The sequence below is a fragment of the Dioscorea cayenensis genome, chromosome 16 (assembly GCF_009730915.1).
Source record: "Dioscorea cayenensis subsp. rotundata cultivar TDr96_F1 chromosome 16, TDr96_F1_v2_PseudoChromosome.rev07_lg8_w22 25.fasta, whole genome shotgun sequence".
Classification (NCBI taxonomy): Eukaryota; Viridiplantae; Streptophyta; class Magnoliopsida; order Dioscoreales; family Dioscoreaceae; genus Dioscorea; species Dioscorea cayenensis.
The window spans coordinates 2,880,258-2,902,872 of NC_052486.1; the positions used below are offsets into that span (position 1 = coordinate 2,880,258).

General features: G+C 35.0%; 1 protein-coding gene and 1 long non-coding RNA gene across 3 annotated transcripts; one reads left to right on the plus strand and one right to left on the minus strand.

Moving 5' to 3' along the window:
• Positions 1-191: 191 nt before the first annotated feature.
• Positions 192-2,126, minus strand: LOC120278884. Its single transcript, XR_005541785.1, has 3 exons — positions 2,047-2,126; positions 1,127-1,183; positions 192-283 (listed from the first exon to the last, which is right to left on the minus strand). It is a non-coding gene; the product is annotated as an uncharacterized LOC120278884 (long non-coding RNA).
• A 13,875-nt stretch (positions 2,127-16,001) lies between these two features.
• Positions 16,002-20,814, plus strand: LOC120279513 (putative disease resistance protein RGA3). Of its 2 annotated transcripts, XM_039286443.1 has the most exons (6): positions 16,002-19,178; positions 19,265-19,318; positions 19,471-19,681; positions 19,879-19,966; positions 20,071-20,471; positions 20,557-20,814. In XM_039286443.1, the coding sequence occupies exon 1, from the start codon at positions 16,070-16,072 to the stop codon at positions 18,410-18,412; it is 2,343 nt and encodes a 780-aa protein (XP_039142377.1). In that variant the 5' UTR covers positions 16,002-16,069; the 3' UTR covers positions 18,413-19,178; positions 19,265-19,318; positions 19,471-19,681; positions 19,879-19,966; positions 20,071-20,471; positions 20,557-20,814. The 2 variants fall into 2 exon arrangements, with proteins under 2 accessions (XP_039142377.1, XP_039142376.1); XM_039286442.1 differs by lacking the exon at positions 19,879-19,966.
• The last annotated feature ends 1,801 nt before the right edge of the window (positions 20,815-22,615 follow it).

Here is a 22,615-nt window from a genome sequence, read left to right on the forward strand (position 1 = left end):
AGAAGAGTATGTGATATCATGACAGATCTGCACACTAGTTTGTGAGTTCAAATTTCTTGGTTTCAATTTGAGATTTTTCCTTCTTCATAATTTCTTTAATTTTCAATTGGAATTGAGGTTGAAACTAGATAATCTCCTTTTACTTTTTATGGTTCAAGTAAATTACATCAGGACTTATGGGGATTGTGTCACGCCCCGAACCGAGCTCTATGGACCAGGGACGCCGACAAACGGGCGTACACCTAGAAGGCCAAAACCAAGTAGGCATACAAGGCCTCAAAACCTGAAAAAAAAAATTAACAACAGATTATGAGCTTGATAGCCCAGTAAGCACCCACTAAAAAATTATAGGGATCATTTACAAAAAATCATAAATTATCAAAATCAAAATCAGAAATTAAATTTATTTAAATAAACACAGATGTCAAAACCAAGCATATAGGTCCCCCAAACAACTATTGTCAAAACAAAATAACAGATCTCATATATTTATCCTCGGTGACCCGAGCCAGAATATTAGAACTCATAAGTTTACCCTCGATGACCCGAGCCAGAATTATCAGAGGCCGTTATTCTTCACCGACGGAAAGCGGTGGGAAACTATAGTTTCTATATCAGAGTACATGTCGACACGGTCAGTGTTTAACCCCCAGTGACAGGGTTATTGCAAAGTTAGTTTGGGGACTACGAGTACTTTGTCAAAATATTTAATGTTCACAAAACAATAAACTATCAAAATTCATACCGGGCAAAATGCAAGTAATTTGCAGTCACATGATCCCATTTTTATCATATCAAAATAATCCAGTTAATAGAATCCAAACATGAATAGATAATAAAGAAAAACACAATAGTAATTAATCAGAAAGTAAATAAATATCTCGAATTCAAAAATTAAGTAATCCAAATGTAAATAAAATATTTAAACCTTTCAATTAATTCTAATCCAAAATAAAATATCATTAACTGGAACTTTAAGATAATTTAAAATAATTCCAAAAATAATAATAATTAAATAATTCAAAATATAAATAAATACATAAAATCATTATTTTTCTCAAAATTTTCAGATGTTCAGAAAACTAGAGTATATACATATAATATGATTTATATGTAGGATACTTACCTGATTAACAACCAGATTTTTGAATTCTTACACCAATCGAGTATTTCTCAGGAAGTCCTAATTTAGGAATAACCCATCAGAATTACAAGTAAACAAATTCTAAAATTCACACGAATGCAAAAACAAATCAAACACTAACAAAATTACCAAGGTCAAGACCAATAGCCAACTCACCTACAAACCTTAAGATTAAAATCAGCGTAGCTTTGCAAATTCTAACCCAAATAAAAAATTTCAAACTTATGAGAAAACTAGGTATCTTCATCTGAGACACTTATACCAATAGGGATATATCTCACAAACTACATATGCATAAAATCTGAAATTTTTCAGGTAATTAGGTAACATCAAAATATATAACTTTGTTATATTACTCTTCTCCAAATTCCATTTACCAGACCATCAAATTGTCTAAGCAATCATAATGTTCTCTGCAGAAATAGTATTGAGCACACCTATAGAAATCTACTCATATCTCACAATTTACATGTCTAAAAATTCTGAAATTTTGCAGAGACAAATATAACATCGTCCTATATAACTTTTTTATATAAATATAAATCTAAAACAGAACTTACAGTTACGAAAATAATCAAAAACTGTTCAAGGGCTAAACAGAAATCCTGTCCGCGTCACCTGCGTCTAAAAATTTATAATTTGCAGGATACTACTCCAAAAATTCTGAAATTTCGTAGTAAGCTAAAAAAGATCTCTATCTACAATTTTTCTATTCTGATCTCTTCCAAATTCCATCTCTATATCTTCGAAATAAATTAGAGATCTCTACTGTGCTAACAGAGACTTTCTGAATTTTATCCTCAAACTAAAATCAAATCAATTCTCACCAAACCCTAACCCTAACTAGTAACATGTCACAAACAAGCATAAGAAAGAGCAATAACAAAAACTCATAACCTTACCTCAACAATAACAGTGAAATGAAATCCGTGACGATGAGACCCTTCTCCCGTCCTTGTCACCGACACCACCCGCAAAAAAGAAGAGAAAGAGAAGAGACGACGCAAGTCTCTCTCTCTCTCTCTCTCTCTCTCTCTCTCTCTCTTTCCCCCCTATGATCTAAAATCGAAAAAAATTTGAAGAGACGGGTTTTGAAACTAAACAAAAACAAAATCAATGACTAAGATTGAAAGTAAAACCAACGGCTAGGATTAAGAGATAAAAGCAATGGCTAGGATTTGATTAAGGGGTGGGGCTCACAGATTGATAGAATAGAATGACACTTGTTTGATAATTGGTTTCCTTCTGTACGTAGTTTTCTGAACAATATGTGAGAGTTATATGTATCTATATTTGTAGATATTTGGAAATGGAATTTCCAGTAAAATGTCTGAAAATACAGTGGAGCATTATAAGACTCATCTTTAAATTCTGCTTGAAGCTCTTGAGGACGAGTCCTTTTTCACCAATGAGATTAATTAATTGTGATCATACCTTTACATTGTATCTAACAATTCTGACTTTTGAATTTTTGTTACCAAAATATAGGCTGCTAATATTGAATTCCTGATTGATATTACACAGGGTCTATGTGGATATGATGGGCAAGAGATGGCCTAATCCTTTGGCTACAATTTAATCTAATGGAAGGGATTTATTCTCAAACTGTATCAATTCACACTCTGCCATCTCCTTCAGAATCAGTGAACTAAGGATCCAATCTTGAAGCTTGAGTTCTAGCTCAACAGTGAAAAAATTCAATTCATACGTGGAGTTAGTTCATAGATGTGAGAACAAGAAAACTTGCAACCATATCGAATTCTTATTCAACCGAGGTTTGTTATTGATTTTCACCAGAGGCCCAGAAAAGATGGGTAAACATATTTGCATGGCAATGACTTGATGAATGAACTGCGAAATTGTTTGAAAGTGAATCTTTAATCTTGCAAGACAGACAATGAGCAATTAAAGATATAACAAAGGGATCAAAATGTTGTATGTTTTGAGTTCTTTCTCCTCCTTGCTTTCTTTTATTTTGTTTGTGAGTTGACCTAAATCTCTCCTTGTAATTTTTGCAGCTTACTAGAGGTAATCATTGTCCTCTGCTTTCCACCATTAACAACAAAGGGATGCATGGAGAGCAAGCACTGCACAAGAAGATGGGGCTGTCTTTCATGTCAGTTCTTGAATTGATTTACTTCTTGGGTTATTTTTTCTGAGAAGTTTGCAAAGTTTCTTTCAATGATTAAGATACATATCAGAAAATATAGCAGATCATGATGAGGATCTTTCTCTCAATGTATGCTTCCCTGACAAGTGTATTTGCAAGTAATGTGACCACAGAACCTTTATGCTATATCTGATAATTTTGATTTTTGATTCATGTTTACTGAAAATCGACTTCTAACAATGAAAGAGTAGTTTTGATGTTTGACAGGGTCGTGGGAAATTGTGAGTGTTTGCACATCCTTCCTAGAATCATAACCAAGCTATGCAATCTGAGGTAAGTTGGAACATCTCAATAACCTAAGAGGATTTATGGTAGCAGATGATGGCATTAACATTAGATGCACAGGGAGGAGAATGATGCACGTGGGAAGAGTTACTGGCACTTGAAAAGCTCGCTTTACCTTCAAATAGACAAGTTGAGGAAAGCCAACAAAATTGCAGCAATGTTTCCTATGCCCAACACTAAAGATCATAGTTAACGACAAGAGATGAACAAGCTTGCGGAAGTGTTTGATGTTATCCCCTCCATTAGGCATTGACAACATAAGGATTCATGCCTTCTTCTTCACCTGACTATTTTGAATCTTGATGACTGCAAGTCCGTCCTTCGGTGTCCCCGGCTTGGCCAACTTGTCAAACTTACAAATCTACAGACTTGAAGCAGCAATTTCGGTAGTATCAATTGGACCTGAGAACTTCAACTGCATTTAGCATGGTTGAATGCCTATTATTTTGGGGCATGTGTTACTGGGAAGAATGGTCATGGGTTGGAGCAGATGCAAGGAACTTTAGAAAGCTATTCCAGCTTTCTAAAGTTGAAAATTGTCAAGAAAATTGTCATTCGCATACACCACAAGTTGAAAGCTCTTCCACAAGACTTAGTCATACCAATGTCAAAGAAATGGAAATTCGTGGTGTTCGTGTTCACAGTCTTCTAATAATCTCTGATTCTCAGGTCTCCTTAACTTCATATCACTAGATGTTGTGGATTGCCCAATGCTGGAGTGCGTCGAGAAGCATGAGTTCCTACAAAGGTTGAAGCTGATTGAAGGTAGCATTTCTACTGAGGAACGGTCTCCTTAACGGCTTCTGTTACTCTGTTTTCTCCTCTGGAATAACTAATGTAGTTCACAGAGTTTGAAGTTGAATATATAAGTCTAGACCTTATCCTATGAACTTAAGTATATCCATGTTATTAAAATTTAACATGATTGATTGCGTAGATCAAATCTGTCTATTAGGCAATGCATATTTGCTTATATTATTAGAGAAACAAGTTCCATCCTGTTTCCTATGTCCTGTTGTATAACAATGGGATCTTAATTTTCTTTAGTTTACAATTGAAAGATGACTGTCGTTGGCTTTTTTGAAGTTCTTATGTGGAGCCTTTATTTGACAATTAAGTTTTTTTTTTCAAAAGAGCCCCCAGGGCTTTTATTGAAACAGCAAAAACAAGAAACAAAGAAACAACAGAAGAAAGAAAAGAAACCAACAAAGAAGAAAAGAAAGAACTAAAACTAAAAAAAGAACCCAGAATTAGCAAAAATCTTCATCACCCAGCGCGGGAGATCAAGGCCAGTGTGAAACAGAGAAATTAGATGAAGATTAGCACCAGAAACAGCAAGCTTAAAGACAATTCCCATCCAAGACTGAGGAACAACACGAATGCGAGGAGAATTAGCAGCTAAGAGGAGAGTATTGATCTTGATAATCCATTGAGCAAAGTGCCAGGAGCAGACTGGAGAAGAAGCTCGGAGCAGATCCAAGACAGTTGAGTTGCATATGAAGATGGTCCGCACAGGGATAGAACGATCCACAACCAGCTGCAAAGCGATAGAAAGAGTTTGGAGGTCCGCCTCAAGGTGGGAATCAGTAAAGGAAGCATGCAATGTGGGATAACCGAGTCACAGGTTCTTGTGGTTGGTTCTTTTATAGTCTTTTGTGGAGTCTCTCTCTAGCAATTAAGGTAGAATGTGGGGCAACCTACCACATTTCAAAGAATGGGAAGTGTAATAATGTCTTTAAGCGTGATATAATATGATTGTGTTAATTTATTTACCACCCAAGGTATTCCTAATTAGTTAAATCCAAAAACCTAAGTATTTTTGTTGTGAATGTGACATGAGAAAATTTCCAAATTGGACTGGGCCATGTGCAGTAGAATATACTCTAGTAGTTAATGTGAACAGCGTACTCAAGACCTTACAGAACTTTAAAATTCGAGTTTTGGGTGCATTGGGCAAAGAGAAGCAGGACTTTGGTTCACGGTGCACAATCGTGCCCATGGGCATGGGCAAAGAGCACTTGTTTGCTCACTCACGGGCTGATATGTGGATTCCCTTTTTTTTATTGAGAAGCAAGACTCCAAGCATTGCCCAAGCACGAGTGTGCTTCACCTCGTAAGTTGGGAATTTAAAAAACTCTGATGAACATTTGAAGGAGTATGAGAGAGAGAGAGAGAGAGAGAGAGAGAGATTAAGAAGAAGGGTTTGGAGCAATTGAAGAAAAAGGCTTGAGATCAATTTAAAAACTCCAAGAAGCTCAAGAAGAGAGGGAGTAAGCTTGTGATTCATGTCTGTAAGTCTTTTTGGAGTTTTCACTTGTTTGTGAAGCCACTCATAGATCTACGTTTTGTAAGCTTGTAATCTCCATCTTTCAAGATCATTGTAGAATCTTCTTATCACCTCTACCTGTGGATGTAGTTTTGAATAGCTAAACCACGTTTAGTCCTTGTGTCTTTCTTGTTGATTGCTTGATTGTTGTTGCCCTATTCTTTCCGGTGTATTATTGTGTTGTCATATTCAACTGTTTTGCTATGTCTAAGCTCAACAATTTTTGTATAGAAATGTACATACTGGTTCAAAAAACATCAACGCTCTAATGTAAAAATATAGGCATTTTGGTGCAAAAATGATACATTTGGTTCAAAAATATAAACACTTTAGGTTAAAAAATTAAATATTTAAGTACAGAAACAAAAACAAAGACGTCTTAGTAAAGATTTAAAGAGTTAAGCCTAGAAATCTAAGTATTTTAGTACAAAATTTTGTATATGTTTGTGTAAAATTGATATCAAATCACAAACAAACTAGCATTGCAAAAACATTGTTAAGCAAATAGTGATGGAAGATTCCAACTGGATCCTAATGGTGTGGGGCTTCAATCATCCCATTCAACTATTATCGAGGCACATGGAAACTCCATCTCACAAACAATGTTGTGTGATTTTTATACCGCAAGTATATGCTATCGTAAACAAATAATATAATGATAAAAGAGTATCGTCCCATGATGATTGAGTTTATTAACTACTGTTAGTGCAACCGCACTATTTATTGGCATGATTTGACACCTAGACCAAGTGACGTGGCAACCAAGGTGACAAAGCATAATTGATGATGTGGCAAGCATGGTGACATGGCAAGGAGACTTGGAGTGCAAGCCAAATATCTTGAAGATCTTGGTGGAGTTATCTTTGGCAATGCATTACAACTTGAAGACAAGATCATATCAAGACCATATTTAGGTGATTTGATTGAAGACTAAATATGGTGGAGCTTAATTAAAGAAAGATCTATTCATGGTGTGAATGAAGATATGATTTGAAGAATCCTTGATGAGAATCATTGAAGTCTATTAACGGCAAGATTTGAGGACCAAACTTGGGTGAATTGAAGATCAAGTTTGGAGAATCTTTGAAGACCAAATTTAGGTGGATTGAAGACTAAGTTTGGCAAGTTTCATGGAAGACGCACAAGGACGTGCGCCCCTTGCGAGGGGACTGCGTGATGAGGAGCTGAGGAGGTAGGCTAGTTGCCGGCAGTCGGGATCGGGAGATTTGGCTGCATCGACTCGGACTAAGCATGACCGGGAGGTTGATGGGTCTTGAGGTCGTCCGCAACGTAACCAGAACTCAGTCAAGTCAGCAGTCAGGGCCATGTTGCAATTCATGTTACAACAGGAGTTGCAACAGCTAATTTCGGCAGGTTTTTAAATTAGTAGCCGCGGAGATTCTAAAAGAGGTATGTGCTATATTTGGGACGTTGAGGCGTCTATATAAGCTACCTTGCTCGTAGATTGTAGGTGTGACTCTTGGGGAACTCTTGGAGGAGAGTGTGTGAGCACCAGACAATCTAGAGAGGGTAGTGTTCATTATTGTTGAGTGAGTGAGTGACAAGTGTTTTGTACTCATGTATTTTCACCTCTTTTAGTGGATTGTTTTTCTCCGGGCTTGGCCCCCCAGACGTAGGCGAGAGGAAGCCGAACTGGGTTACCAATCTTGTGTGTCTCCTTCTTGCTTGGTTTGTGTGAGTTTTTCTTTGAGTGTTGTGAGTGTTCACTAAACCACAAACCACATCGCCGGAACTAACAACTACCAAAATTTCTTTAGCCCTAATTCTACTTGATTAATTAAATTGAAAAAATTTAATTTAGAAAGATCTAATTCGAGGACTAGAGAGATAGTTACATGAGTAGAAATCAATGCTTAGAGATTCTTTGGGTTTCTGAGTTCACCTATACTAACTCCACCTAGATTGTCTAGTTCAATCAATTAATGTTTATTTCTTATGTTGTTATCAAATTTTCCTAAATTAGTTATTAATCTTTCTCAAGAATCAATAGTATATTGCATTAGATAAATTAACATCATCTCTGAGATAACTAGAAATCTATGGAAGTCATTAAACTCTAAAAATTTATAATGATACATACAATCTCATAAATATCTCTATCTTTGATGATTGTATGATATTTCAATCAAAACCTAATTCAATTATCACCTATCGGTCTCAAATCGAATTACCAAGCATGCAATTTTTTATTAAACAATCACAAGCATTAAGTATAGATTAAAACATCCAACATAACCTTAAAACAACCGTCAAGTGAATTAAACAAAGATGAATCTAAGTTTTCATAATCCGGCTACATTGTAGCCCTATAAAAAGGTATTTAGAACATGATAATTGCAAAGCTCGACATATTAACAAGGTTTATAATCAAATAAACAAATGAGAACTAAAAACTAAAGCTTGACAATTAATCTTCATCAAATCTTCACTCCTAGCCTTTTGATTTATGAAATTCTTTTTTCCCTTTCCTATCAAACACTAGCCCTTTTTATAACTTGAAATCAAGGTAACGCCTAGGCACTATACTTTCTGTTTTGCACCTCTTGATATTGTAGCTCCTAGGCACTAGACTTTTTGTTTTGCTTATTTATTTTTTGTTGAAACTTTGCTCTTCTTTTCTCCAATTTTGTAGTTTTGTTGTGTACTTCCTTCTAATCGTTCTCTTTCTTCCCTACAATGTAATAACAATAATATTATAAGTAAATTTGGTTTAAAATAATTCACATGTAATTCATCATGAGTTAAAAAAAGTCTATATATTGAATGCAAATTATACTCATCAAACACACAATGTATATATATATATATATATACTACAAGAATGGGATCTTGAGTAGTCTTCCTGATGTTTGATCTTCTATTTTCTCCTGTCATTAATGATGGAGCTTCCATCCTCTTTTGGAATGGTTTTTTGGTTATGGATGCGCACCTAATCATATCTGCTTGAGACTTTTAGCATCACTCAGTGTACCATCTTACCTCATCCTTCCTACCATCTCTATTACAAGTGATCCTATTATTTCTCACATTCATGCCTGGATGGGTACCTTTACCTCAACAACAATGGCTCTACATTCTAGGGCTTGGACTCAAATGGAATATTCTCTACCAAATCCATATATTGCCCACATTACCTTTTGACCCCAACCATTTGAAAAGGATCATGCTCCCGAAAAATTAACATTTTCAATTGGTTAATCTAGAATAACAAGATATTCACACTTGATAATCATGCCATCAGGAGATGTAACATACATCCAACAATTATTTATATGCTTTACCACTTTGTGGTTGAATCTTTTGACCATCACTTCATTCAATGTCCTTTTGTATCCTTGATATAAAATTATTTTAGTCATGTTTTCTCTATCACCCTGTATCTCCTACTCTGTAGGTGAATTATGGGATACATAATATTTTTTGCACATGGTATTTTTTTTTTGGTAGAATACCTTATTTGATCCCTCTAATATAGTCAATTTGTCTTTTTGGTTCCTCTAATATGATTTGTTTCTAGGAGGTCCCTCTATTTTAATATTTGAGAAATGTAAAGCCTCCTAAGGACAAATTATATTAGAGAGAGGAATCTTCTAGGGACAAATCATATTATAGGGACCAAAATGACTAATTGACTATATTAGAGGGACTAAATTAGGTACTCATATTTTTTTTAGGTTTTTTTTTTAATTAATTGCCGTACAGGTCACTGTTACTATGTACTTTCTTCCCTTTTAGTCCTTGTAATATTTTTTGTACAATTAAGTTGTCATATTTAATCGAGTTTGGACTTTCTAGTCCGAAGCATAGATGGTATTAACTTTGTCATTTAAATATTCGTTGTTAGGTACAATTAAGTCCTCATATTTGATCAAGTTGGGACTTTTTAGTCCCCCTATTTCGTAATAAAAAAAGTCACATTCGCCGTTAGATACAATTAAGTCCTTATATTTGATCGATTTGGGACTTTTAAGTCACCCAATTTCGTAATAAAAAAAAGTCACGTTGGCACAAAAGAAACGACAAAGTTAACGCCATCTATGCCGTAGACAAGAAAGTCCCAACTCGATTAAATATGAGGATTTAAATATACCTAAAAGTATTACAAAGACTAAAAGAGTGGAAAGTACACAATTACAAGGACCTGTACGGCAATTAAACCTTAATTTTATAATAGGTTTTTTATATAATATTTTACATTTAGAACCTTATAAATTTTTAAATTAAATTTTTTTCTTACAAAACTATTTAAATTTTACAATGACTTTTATATAATATTTTACGTTTAAGTCCTTATAACTTTTTCTAATTCAATTCTTTCTCACAAACCTACGATTATCAGAAATTTAAATGGACAGTCAAATCTACAACCACCAATAATTAGGACAGTCAAATCTGACAATTGTAAGATTTACGACAGTCAAACCTGTAATCACTAGAAATCTAAATGGGTGGTCAAATCTGCAACCACAAATAATTAGAACAATCAAACCTAACAATTGTCGGAATGAAGATCATAATCGTCGGAATTGTCCTAATGCACTTGGTCTAAGAGTCATTCGTAATATATGATTGTTGTAATCTTTTATAATATATGTAATCCTTTTCATCCATTTAGAATATAATATGTGCTTGTTATGACTGAATTGAAAATGATTTTTTTTATTGGGAATTGTTAAAAAAGGAACAATATTTAAAAGAAAACACAAATTTGTCCGCCATAACATTTGATTGTTTCAAGTTTTAACTGTCAAAATTTAAATAGGATAGTGAGAAAGAATTTAAATGGAACAAATTTATAAGGACTTAAAACGTAAAATATTATATAAAAAAACCATTGTAAAATTTAGGTAGAAAGTCCCTCTAATATTGTCAATCTGCTTCTTTCATCCCTCTAATATGATTTATCCCTGAGTGGTCCCTGTATTTTTATTTTTAAAAATATAAGTCTTTTTTTAATATAATTTTCCCCTAGGAGATCCCTATGAGGACTTATATTTTTCAAAAATTAAAATACAAGGGCCTTCTAGAGACACATCATATTAGAAGGATCAAAATGGCAGATTTACTATATTAGAGGGACTAAATATGATATTCTACCTAAACTTTAAATAGTGTTGTGAGAAAAAAAATTTAATTTAAAATTTTCATAAGGTTCTAAATGTAAAATATTATATAAAAAACTTATTATAAAATTAAAATAAAAACTAAAAAACATCATGTGCAAAAAGTACCATGCAAGTAGTATGCATGATACTTTTTATGTATTTTGGTAAATATTTTTAAAAATACGCATTTAAATAAATATTTTTTAAAAATGTAATATTTAAAAAATAATTGGAATGACCTAGTGTTAATCTTGGATGAAAATTTTTCGATGAGGAGAGCTACTATGCATCTAGTTACATGCGGCAGGACACATAGACACTCTAAAAATTCAAAACTAATTGCATGAGTAGTTTGTCAATCACTTTCAAGGCAAGCAAGAGCTATCATATAGGCTATATCACATTTATCCTGTTTAGCACGGTGGTCTCATCGAGTCTTTCTTTGGTCTGTCCGATGCCATTGGTTTTAGTTAAGCTATGTAATTACTAGTATGGCATGTTATTGCAATGTTCACTGATTTACAAGTTAAATGATTTGTTTATCATTTTTAAGGTGTCCAAGAAGTGGCATACAACTCACCGACTATAATTAACTATAAATGTTTTAATTACTAGTATGGCATGTTATTGCAGTTCTACTACAATATTTACACAGTATTACAATAGTACTGCCAATTTAGGGATTTGACCGTAGGTTATATTTATTCATCATTTAAGTAATAATCCACTGTACTAGCCAGTGGTTGTTAGTGAGCCTCTCTCTTTCTCTCCATCTCTCATTTATTGCGGACTAAATTGAAGAACCATATTTGTGACTTTGCTTAGTGAAAGACCTCAAGAATTAAAACATACATATATCTCTTTCTCTAAAATATTATAGAAAAAGTTTTTCATCCAATTACCTATCTCGGCCGGCATGCTAATTGAATTTTTAATTTCTTCAATTAACAATTGAGTTTGTCTCTGGCATGATAAGGACTTGATGTAATGTAATATGATACATTAATGTTCAATGGTTTACAATGTAATTTAACATCATGTTTAGTTGATAAAATATATCTTAAACCATGTAATTAATTAGTACGGTTTGATTATTATAATATAATAGGATAAAATAATGTGCAATAACTAGTTAATGATTTGTTTATCGTTGTGAAGGTATCCAAGGATTGGCATACAGCTCAATCACCTGCCATTGTTTGCCGTAAAATTAAGAATTTTTTTGTATTAAATATATTTCAAGTGGTGCAGTAGATATGTAACCATTTACTGATTGAATGATTAATTTAATTTAAATTTCAATAAGCTAATGGATATTTGAGAATAATATCAGAAATTTGCTAACAATATAAGAAAAAAAAAGTTCCATCATGTTTCCTATATATATATATGCTATAATCTAAAAATAGTTTTTTTGACAAAAGTAGCACGTCTTTTCCGGAGTTTACCATGGGTCGAGATTTGATTGTTCAACTCATATACTTTTACCCAATGATACGAAGTTTGGACTTGCAAGTTCATAACTATAACAGGAGACTAATAATCACCAGTACGTATTTAACGGGAGTTGAACTTCCTACACTAGCCCTTTCGCAGTACGGCTAATGTCTCGAAGTTATGCACCTTGTAACTGATTCCTTTTCTTAACAATTGAATTATAAGTGCTACTAATTTTTTTAAAATCTTTTGTTTGAGTTTTTTTTTTTTTTTTAACAATTAAGTTGGAATGTGGGACAACCTATTGAGTCATTCCTATGGCTGTTTTTTTAAAACATTTCGTGAGTCTTTCTTTAAGAGTTAAGTTAAAATGTCAGACAACTAACACACTTTAAACAATGTGAGTGTAATGTCTTTGTCATAATACAATATGATAAATTGCCCAATGATTTAGATGCACAGTGCTTTGTTAATTTATTTAATTAATTCCCAAGTTGCTTCTAATTAGTTAAATCCAAAGTGTGAGCCACCCCTATTTAATTTTAGCCATTGATATTATATTTAATTTTAGCCATTGATTTTATGTTTTCAGTTTGAAACCCTAGCCACCTCTTCGTCTCCTTCTGATTTAGATAATTATATTGCCGTTTAGGAAAAGTGAGGCTTAGCCTCAACTTTCTCTCTCTGTTTGCGTGTGGTGTTGGTGGCGAGGACGGGAGAAAAGTCTCATCATCAAGGGTTTGTTTCACTTTTGTTATTGGGGGTGAGCATTCTCTTCCTCAGATTTAGGGTCAAGTTGTAATTTTGAGGGTATTTTCTGTTGTGAGAATAGTTCTGAAATATTGCATACTTGGTTTCACCCACACTAGGTCCAGCGAGCCGAGTTCGGGGTATGACACAAAGATCCAAGTATTTTAAGTACAAAAATGTACACACTTTGGGTTGAAAAAAAAAACGCTTTAGTGCAAAAACATTGACGCCTTGATGCAACAAAAAAAAAAACCAATATAGTAAGTTTAAGAAATATAAACAAACACATGACCTTTTGATCTATTGGTACTGGGTCTCTTATATGATGAATTCATATCCTATTGAGGAAGCAAGTTTGAACTTTCAACTCACAGAAGGTGAAGGTACAGATGTATTGAGATATTAATTCCTTAAATGTACATATCTTTGACGTGACTTATTGATTTTCATATATATATATATATATATATAAACACTATTTTAAAAAAATTAAAATTTTAAGTGCATAAAATATAATCATTTTTTAGAGAAAAAACCTATTTTTTGAGTCCAAAAAACAAATATAAAGTAAAAACATAAGTAGTTAAGCCGAGAATATTATCACTTCAAAGCAAATCTTATAATTTTTTTTTTTCAAAACTGATACCAAATATCAAACAAACTAATGTTGATTATAATTATTATTTGTTCTCCCCTGTCTTGCTAAGTGCGTGGATAGGATGTTAAATCTAAACGAAAAAAGAAACTAACTATTGAGAGAATATAACTTTATAGAAAGGGCCATATCAAAAGTTCACTATTTATAATTGTATATACAAAAATAACATTTGTATTTTTTTTATTTGGTCTTAAATTTATTTTTTTAAAAAAAGAAGAGTTGAACTTATATAGGTTGTAATAGCATGAAAAGTGTAGATAATGAAAGAAATCATTTTCAACGTAGCTTATGGCATAATTGAGGTATTCCACCAATTTTTTTTAATTAATTTTTTTTATAAAGGCAACAAGTGCCAACCACACAGTATTCAAAGGAAAGACAGATACGGTGATGCACCAATTATAATGACTTGCAGACTCCTTACAAATTTATTAACTCAGGCAAACGTCATATGCAATGATTAGAATCCTATTAGGTGGACATCCGGAAGATTTTCTATAACCAAATCAAACTAATAAATCTCTTGCCATACAACTTTGGAGAGAAAGAAAATAACGTCACCCAATAAATAGTTCTATTATAATATTTACACAGTATTATAACAGTACTACTATTCCAAAGATTTGACCCTAGGTTATATATTTATTCACCATTCAAATAACAATCTATTGCACTAGGTAGCACTCTCTCTCTCTCTCTCTCTCTCTCTCTCTTTCTTATGTGATTGAGCTTTAATACATAAGTTCTCTCATTTATTGCGGACTAAGCTGAAGAACCATATTTGTAACTTTGCTTTGTCAAAGACCTCAAGAATTAAAACATACATATATCTCTTTTCTCTAAAATATTATAGAAAAAGTTTTACATCCAATTACCTATCTCGGCCGGCATGCTAATTGAATTTTTAATTTCTTCAATTAACAATTGAGTTTGTCTATGGCATGATAAGGCCTTGATGTGATATAATATAATACATTATGTTCAATGGTTTACAATATGTAATTTAACATCATGTTTAGTTGATAAAATATATCTTAAACCATGCAATTAATTAGGTCCTGTTTAGATAGCCATAAATTATGGCATAATCCGTACAATATGGCATAATTTAACATTTTCTGAGAATTATGTCATATTGGTTATTTGGGTACTTATTTTAGAATATAAAATTATGACATAATATATGTATTATGGCATAAAAAAATATTCCACTCTTAGTGAAATATTTTCTCATTGCAAAAAATCTCTCCTTTGGTTTTGATCCAGCCACTAGCCATCGGTCCACCGATGGTCCAGCCAACCTTTGGCAACCGGCCACTGGTCCGACCGGCCTCTAGCGATCGGCCGCCAGTGGTCCGGTCCACCTCCGGCGACAGGCCCCAACGATCCGGTCGGCATTCGGCCACCGGCCACCAGTCTGACCGGCCTCCGATGACACATCGGCCGTCTACCGGTGGTCTGGCCGACCTCTGACGGCCAGCCACAGGTCCACCAGCGGTCCGGTCACCTACCGGCTGGGCTCCGATAACAGGCCACAGGTGGTCCAACCGACCTCCGGCGATCGGCCACCGGTCCACCGATGATCTGGTAATCGATCGCCCAGTTTCCATAATTTTTTTATTTGTTAACCAAACACTTATTCTATAAGAATAAAATATGCCACAATTTCTGTAATAATCATTTGCACCTCCTACATAATAAAATTATGCCAAATTTTTTAATTTTGCAGTCAAACATGCCCTTACTACGGTTTGATTATTATAACATAACAGGATAAAATAATGTGCAATGATTTACAAGTTGAGTGATTTGTTTATCGTTGGGAAGGCATCCAAGGATTGGCATACATCTCACTCACCTGCCATTGTTTGCTGTGAAAATAGATTTTTTTTCCGTATTTATTATATTTCAAGTGGTACAGTAGATTTGTAACCATTTACTGATTGAATGATTAATTTAATTTAAATTTCAAGCTGTCCGGCAAGTGACCTGCATTTTGGGAGTTAGCACAATTTGTTTATTTCTCACGAGGTGTGCAAGTGGTAGTATTCTAATCATTAATCTTATCTTCTTACATAATAACCTGGTTGCATTTCAGAGGCTGGTCCATCAAATTTCTCACTAAGTCATCAACATAATCTGAGAGCTGGTCTTCCAAGAACTTAAGAAGATCATGGCGATGGTTGTGGATGCTTTTGCTGGAAAGCTGGTGGAGAGGCTGGCTAATGTCATTGAAGAGAAGGCCATCATGGTGTTAGGTGTCAAAGATGACCTCCAAAGGCTCCGGAGAAGGATGGAGAGGATGGCACGTGTGCTCAAGGATGCGGAGAGAAGAAGGATACAAGACGAGGCTGTCCAAGGTTGGGTGGATGAGCTGAAAGATTTGATGTACGATGCTGAGGACATCATTGATCTTTGTATGATTCAGGGTATGCGGCTGTTGCAAGATGATGATCAACATTCTCAGCCGGCTGAGTCAAGTGCTGCTGCTTCAACACGGGTACGCTGCTGTAACTTTCCTCTGTTCTCTTGTGTGCGCAGTGTCCCATTTCGGTATGAGATTGCTGATCAAATTAAGAATCTCAATGTTAAGTTAGAAGAGATATCTGCGGACAAAGATAAGTTTAACTTCATAACTTCTTCTTCTTCTAACTCAAGTGATGCATATGTTGTGAATCATCAACCTTCTTCTCGTCAGAGTTCCTCCTTACCTGAACCTGACATTGTGGGGTGGGATATCAGAGATTCAACCAAGAGTCTTGTTGAATTATTGATCTCTCCTCATGAACAGAAATGCCGTCTTTTTGCCATTGTCGGTATGGGGGGTATAGGCAAAACTACACTTGCACGACAAATTTATAATGATTCAAAGATAAATGATCATTTTTTGTTACATTCGTGGATTTGGGTTTCAAAATCTTCGACATCAACGACTGACTTGCTGAAAGAAATCATAAGGAATGTTGGGGATAGTTATGGAGAGTCAATGACAATCGCTGAGTTACAAAAAATTCTTTCTAAGGTTCTGCATGAGAAGAGCTTGTTCTTGGTTTTGGATGATGTTTGGGATGCGAATGTATGGATTGAATTAATTGAAAGTTTGTTACAAATAGCAACAAAAAAATGTAGAGTCTTGGTTACCACAAGAGATAGAAATACTGCTATGAAAATGAGGGCAGCTCATATCCACAATGTCAATAAATTGTCTTTGGACTTTGGTTGGGAATTACTCTGTAAAAAAGTTTTCACAAATAATGAGGTAAGCGATATGCAGAGATTGAAGGACATTGGGATGCAAATCGTTGAGAAATGCGATGGTCTTCCAGTCGCAATCAAAGCTATTGCCGGTGTTCTACTAACAAAAGACCGAAATAAGAGAGAATGGGAGAATGTTCTTAATAGCGATGCATGGACTATTACTGGACTTCCAGAAGAGCTCCGTGGAGCATTATATTTGAGCTATGATACTTTACCTTCTGCTCTTAAACAATGTTTCCTCTATTGTTCTCTTCAACGTCATGAATTTCAGCGTGAAGAAGTTATTCATGAATGGATTGCAGAAGGTTTTATAAAACCAAGTGGAAATGCATCGATGGAGGATATTGCTAAAGACTATTACATGGAATTAATTAGGAGGAGTTTCTTACAACCTAATCTAGACTATGTCGATATGTCCGAATGCACAATGCATGATTTGTTGAGAGGTCTTGCTCAGGCTTTAGCAGGCAATGAAAACTTTTTAGGAGATCCACAAGATGCACGAAACACTAATTCAATTAAAAAGGTACGACGTCTGACAGTGTCAAGTGAAAGGGACAACGTGATTATTGAACATCTTGATTCCCTTAGAAGATTATCATTATTGACCCCTCCAAATTTGAACACATCAGTGATTGGAAGCCTCAAGCATTTGCGCCTATTAATCCTCAATGGTGACAGGATTGAGAATATCCCCGATAGTATTGGGGATTTAGTACACTTGAGGCTTCTTGATTTATACAATACAAGGATATGCGAACTACCAGAATTTTTGGGAAACCTCATTAACTTACAATCCTTGGTGCTAAGCTATTGTGAATCTTTGCACATCCTTCCTAGAAGCATAACTAAGCTATGCAGTTTGAGGAGGTTCGTTCTTCACCACACGCCTTTGAATTATGTGCCCAAAGGAATAGGCAAGTTGGAACATCTTAATTCTTTGTCAGGATTTATCATAGGAAACAATGGTATTAATGAAGGAGTGGGATGTGACCTAGAAGAACTGCAAATGCTTGAAAATCTCAGTTTTCTTGACATAAAGAACTTGGAGAAAGCAAGAGGTAAAAGTGCTTTAGTGCTCTCAAACAAGCCTAGCCTTAGAGAATTGCATCTATGTTGCACACGCAATATTAGTGGACATGTTCAACAGCAAGAGATGGACAAGATTGTACAAGTCTTTGATCAGTTATCCCCTTCAACAAGCCTTGTTGATTTAGCAATTGCAGATTATTTTGGGCTCGATATCCAAAGTGGATGACACCCACTTCAATTAGTCCTGCTTTTCTTGAATTAACTTATTTGAAACTTATAAATTGCTCCAACTGCCCTCAGTTTCCCCCACTTGGCCAACTACCTCAGCTCAAGTATCTGAAGATTAAAGGAGCAACTGCAGTAGATACGATCGGTCCTGAATTTCTAGGAAATGGTGAACCTGCTGAAAGTGCCTTCCCCAAGCTTCAATACTTAGAATTCAGCGACATGAGTAATTGGGAGGAATGGTCACTGATCAGTGGAGAAGAAGACAACAAGCTTGAATCTAGCAATCTATTGCTCTTCCCCCATCTCAAGACAATTGTCATTAACAACTGTCCCAAACTTAAAGCTCTTCCAAGAGGCTTGAATCTCATCCAGGAATTGTCAATTGTAAGAGCTCACAACCTTTCAAGGCTCTCTAATCTCAGTGCCTTGAGAGAATTGGCAGTTATCAATTGCCCAATGCTGAAGTGTGTCGAGAAGCTTGAATCTCTGAAGAAGTTGAAAATGGTTGGTACAGCTGGCAAGAGTCTTCCTGAGTGGCTGATTTCTTTCATCCAACAACACGAAAAGCTTCACGATAATCAATTCTACTTGCAGTTGATGTTCAGTGCCCAAGAATTGAAGGGATGTTTGAAAGGGCATCCCAACTGGGTTTTCCTCCAGCAAGTGCCTCGCTTGGAAGCATATGCAGAGAACAAAAGTATGTATTTAAAGTACACCAAGGATCCATTTTCCTACCAAACCAACGTTGATGAAGATATCAACTGGTATGTATATGACTCATGCATGAAACCTCTCCTCTGTTTTGAATACCTTAAATTATGATGTTTACCTCTTATGGCGGCTTATGCAGATGAAGACGGGGATGAAAGCCTGAAGTTTAATGAGATGCAGACATGCATGACTGGTATGGCTCATTGCATCTCTAATATTCTTATTCCTTCAATCTGCTTTCATTTATTTATCCATCTACTTTATGATTTGAAATTAAGCTCATCACTAGCAAGTTCTATCTTTAGAATTGTGATGTATTTGTGTTCACTGAGTTTATTTTCACAGGAGGAATGGTGGTAAACATGTTTACAAAAAGAAAATGTGATACCATGACTGACCTGCACACTAGTTTGAGATTTCAAATTACATGGCTTCAATTTGAGTTGATGGTTTATGCGGATCATGAATTCCATATCCGTTCTTGCAAGAGCACAGAGAAGCATGCTGCCATGCTTTGGAGTTTCTTTCCTTCATCATGCTTTTTTTAATTTTCAATGTGAGTTGAGCTGGAAACTAGATGATATCCTTCTACTTTTTACTGCTTAATTAGTTTACATGATGTGTTATGTGGATTGATTAAATAGCATGGCAAATGTTTAATAATCACTTTCCTTAATTGCTTAGTTTTTTGAACAATATATGAGAGTTTCCTCTGAGTTAGTTATATATATATATATATACACACGTATGCAGATATCTGGGAGTGGGATATTTAGTAGAATGTCTGAAAATACAATGGAGCACGATAAGACATGTCTCTAATTCTGCATGAAGCTCTAAAGTAAATGTGACTGAACCTATGTAGTGTATCTAATAATTCTGCATTTGATTCATGTGTACCAAAATATTGCTATTAATAATTAATTCCCAATTGACATTGAACAGGATCTATGTGGATATGCTGGGTGAGCAATGGCGTAACCATCTGCTACAATTCAGACTGACGAAATTGATTCATTCACAAACTTCATCTATTCGCACAATTCCAACTCCTTCAGAATCAGTGAACTAATGAACCAATCTTGGAGCCTGGATTCTAGCTCAACAATGAACAGATTCATGCGGAAGATTTCATAGATGTGACAACATGAGAACTTGCAAGCATATTGAATTCTTATTCAACCGAGTTACGTTATTGATTTTAACGGGAGGACCAAAAAAGGATGGGTTTACATATTTGTCTGGCGGGGACTTGATGAATGAACCTCAAAATTGTTTGAGAATGTTCTCTGATCTTGCAAGGCAGGCATGAGCAATTAAAGACACAACAAAGGGATCAAAATGTTGTATGTTTTGAGTTTTTCCCCTTCTCCTTGCTCTCTTTAATTTTGTTTGTGACTTGAACTGAAACTCTCCTTGTACTTGTCGCAGCTTACTCAAATTAACCGTTGTCCTCTGCTTTCCACCATTACCAACAAAAAGATGCATCAAGAGCACTTGCGAAAAAGTTTGGGGTGTTACAGTTCTTGAATTAATTTCCTTCTTTGATTTTTTTTTTTTTTCTGAATAGTTTGCTAAAGTTTCTCAGTGATTAAAGTACATATCAAAAAATGTAGTGGAGCATGATGAGGATCATTCTCTCAGTGTATGCTACTCTGACAAAGCTTTGGGGGGACTTCTATGTTTTTGCAAGTAATGTGACTACGGAACCTTTATGCTGCATCTAATAATTTTGATTTCTGATAAATATAGACTCCTGATAATAAAAAAAGTTTATTTGACATTCAACAGGAGTCGTGGTTGGTTGTGAATATATCGGCACATCCTTCCTTGAGGCAAAACTAAGCTATGCAATCTACGGAGTCTCCATCCAGAAGGCACACACTCCTTTGAATTACGTCTGTAAGACATCTTGTTAACCTAACAGGATTTACGGTCATAGATGAAGGTATTAACAAAGATGTACATGCCCGTGGTACAACGTAGCCCACACACATGTGAGTGCAAAGACCATCCACAGTTTGTGCTTACAGTTCTCAGGCGTGCACTCTCGCCATGTTGAATTGATCTCTCACCAACTATAAAGCAACTTCATGAAGGACCCGAGCGCCAATTTGTTAAATATGGGCTTGATATGCTAGGGATGTGATTTGATCATTGGTATAGGGTTATGTTTGTTGTGTAATGAAAGAAAGACGGAGAGATGGAGAGGGTGAGCTCTATTGTATTTAGAGAGTAGAAAGATTGAAGAATGTGTAAAGGAGTGCTCTTGTTCTTTTTTGATTTCATTAAAGCAAGGTAAGATCTTTGTTTTTGAGATAAGGTTAGTTTTTAGAGCTTGGTAATCCTTTTGTAGCTTTATACTTATTTCTTATACTCTTGTACTCTCGTTATTCTTTGTGATATAATGGAAGCATTATTCTCCCGTGGATGTAGGCTTGTTCTGAGCCGAACCACGTTAAATTTGATGTCTATGCTTGTATGTTGTCATTGCATTGTCTATTTATTGTGCTATTGCTAGATGTTTGTGAAATTATATTTCAAGTATTCGACGAATTACTACACTCGTTCCATGTTTCCCCACACATAACACAATTGACCCGAAAGGCTGTTGAAGGTAAGTCAACAAAATTGTGTCAATGTTTTCTATGCCCAAGACTAAAGGACATAGTCAACAATCAGAGATGAACAAGCTTATGGAAGTCTTTGATGTGTTATACCCCTCCATCAAGCCATCTGAACCTAAGGATTCATGTCTTCTTTTGTTGCAGGTATCCAATGTGGATGCATTCCTATTTCTTCTTCTATTCTTCATCTGCCAACTTCTCTGACTGAAATATCTAAAATATTGATGCAACAATTGCAGTAGAATTAATCCTGCCCAAGTTACTCAGCAAAGAAGAAATTTCGACTGCCTTTAGTATGCTAAAATGCCAGAAGCTTGCCTCACCTTGCCTTGGTTTCACTAAAGGACCCTCCCTTGCCTCCATAAGAGAGCTAAGATGATCAGGAGCTTGGCCTTTGGAATGCAAGTGTTTTTTTTCTTGTATCTCAGCTATTTTTGTGGTCTTTTTCCATTTTACATGTCTAATATTAATGAATGTTTATTTACGCCAACAATTGTTTAGTCTATTGCCATATGATGATGTATGCATGTATCCGTCCATAGTATGCATTTTATCTATATTTGTCAAAATATATATATATATATATATATATATTTTTATTCAGTCCATTTTTATTTATATTATATGTGCATTTTTTTAAAATGAAAAAAATTAAATAAAAAAAGTAAAGAAATGCAGAATGAGTCACAAACAACGCCACTGGGTTACTAGGTGGGCACGGGCCGTCCGGCAACCCGGCAACGACCCGGCTTGATATGCTAGGGATGTGATTTGATCATTGGTATTGGGTTATGTTTGTTGTGTAATGAAAGAAAGATGAAGAGATGGAGGGGGTGAGCTCTCTTGTATTTAGAGAGTAGAAA

Excerpts from the sequence above, each read along its gene's own strand:
- LOC120279513 (XM_039286443.1), top strand. The coding sequence starts at position 16,070 with ATGGCGATGGTTGTGGATGCTTTTGCTGGAAAGCTGGTGGAGAGGCTG.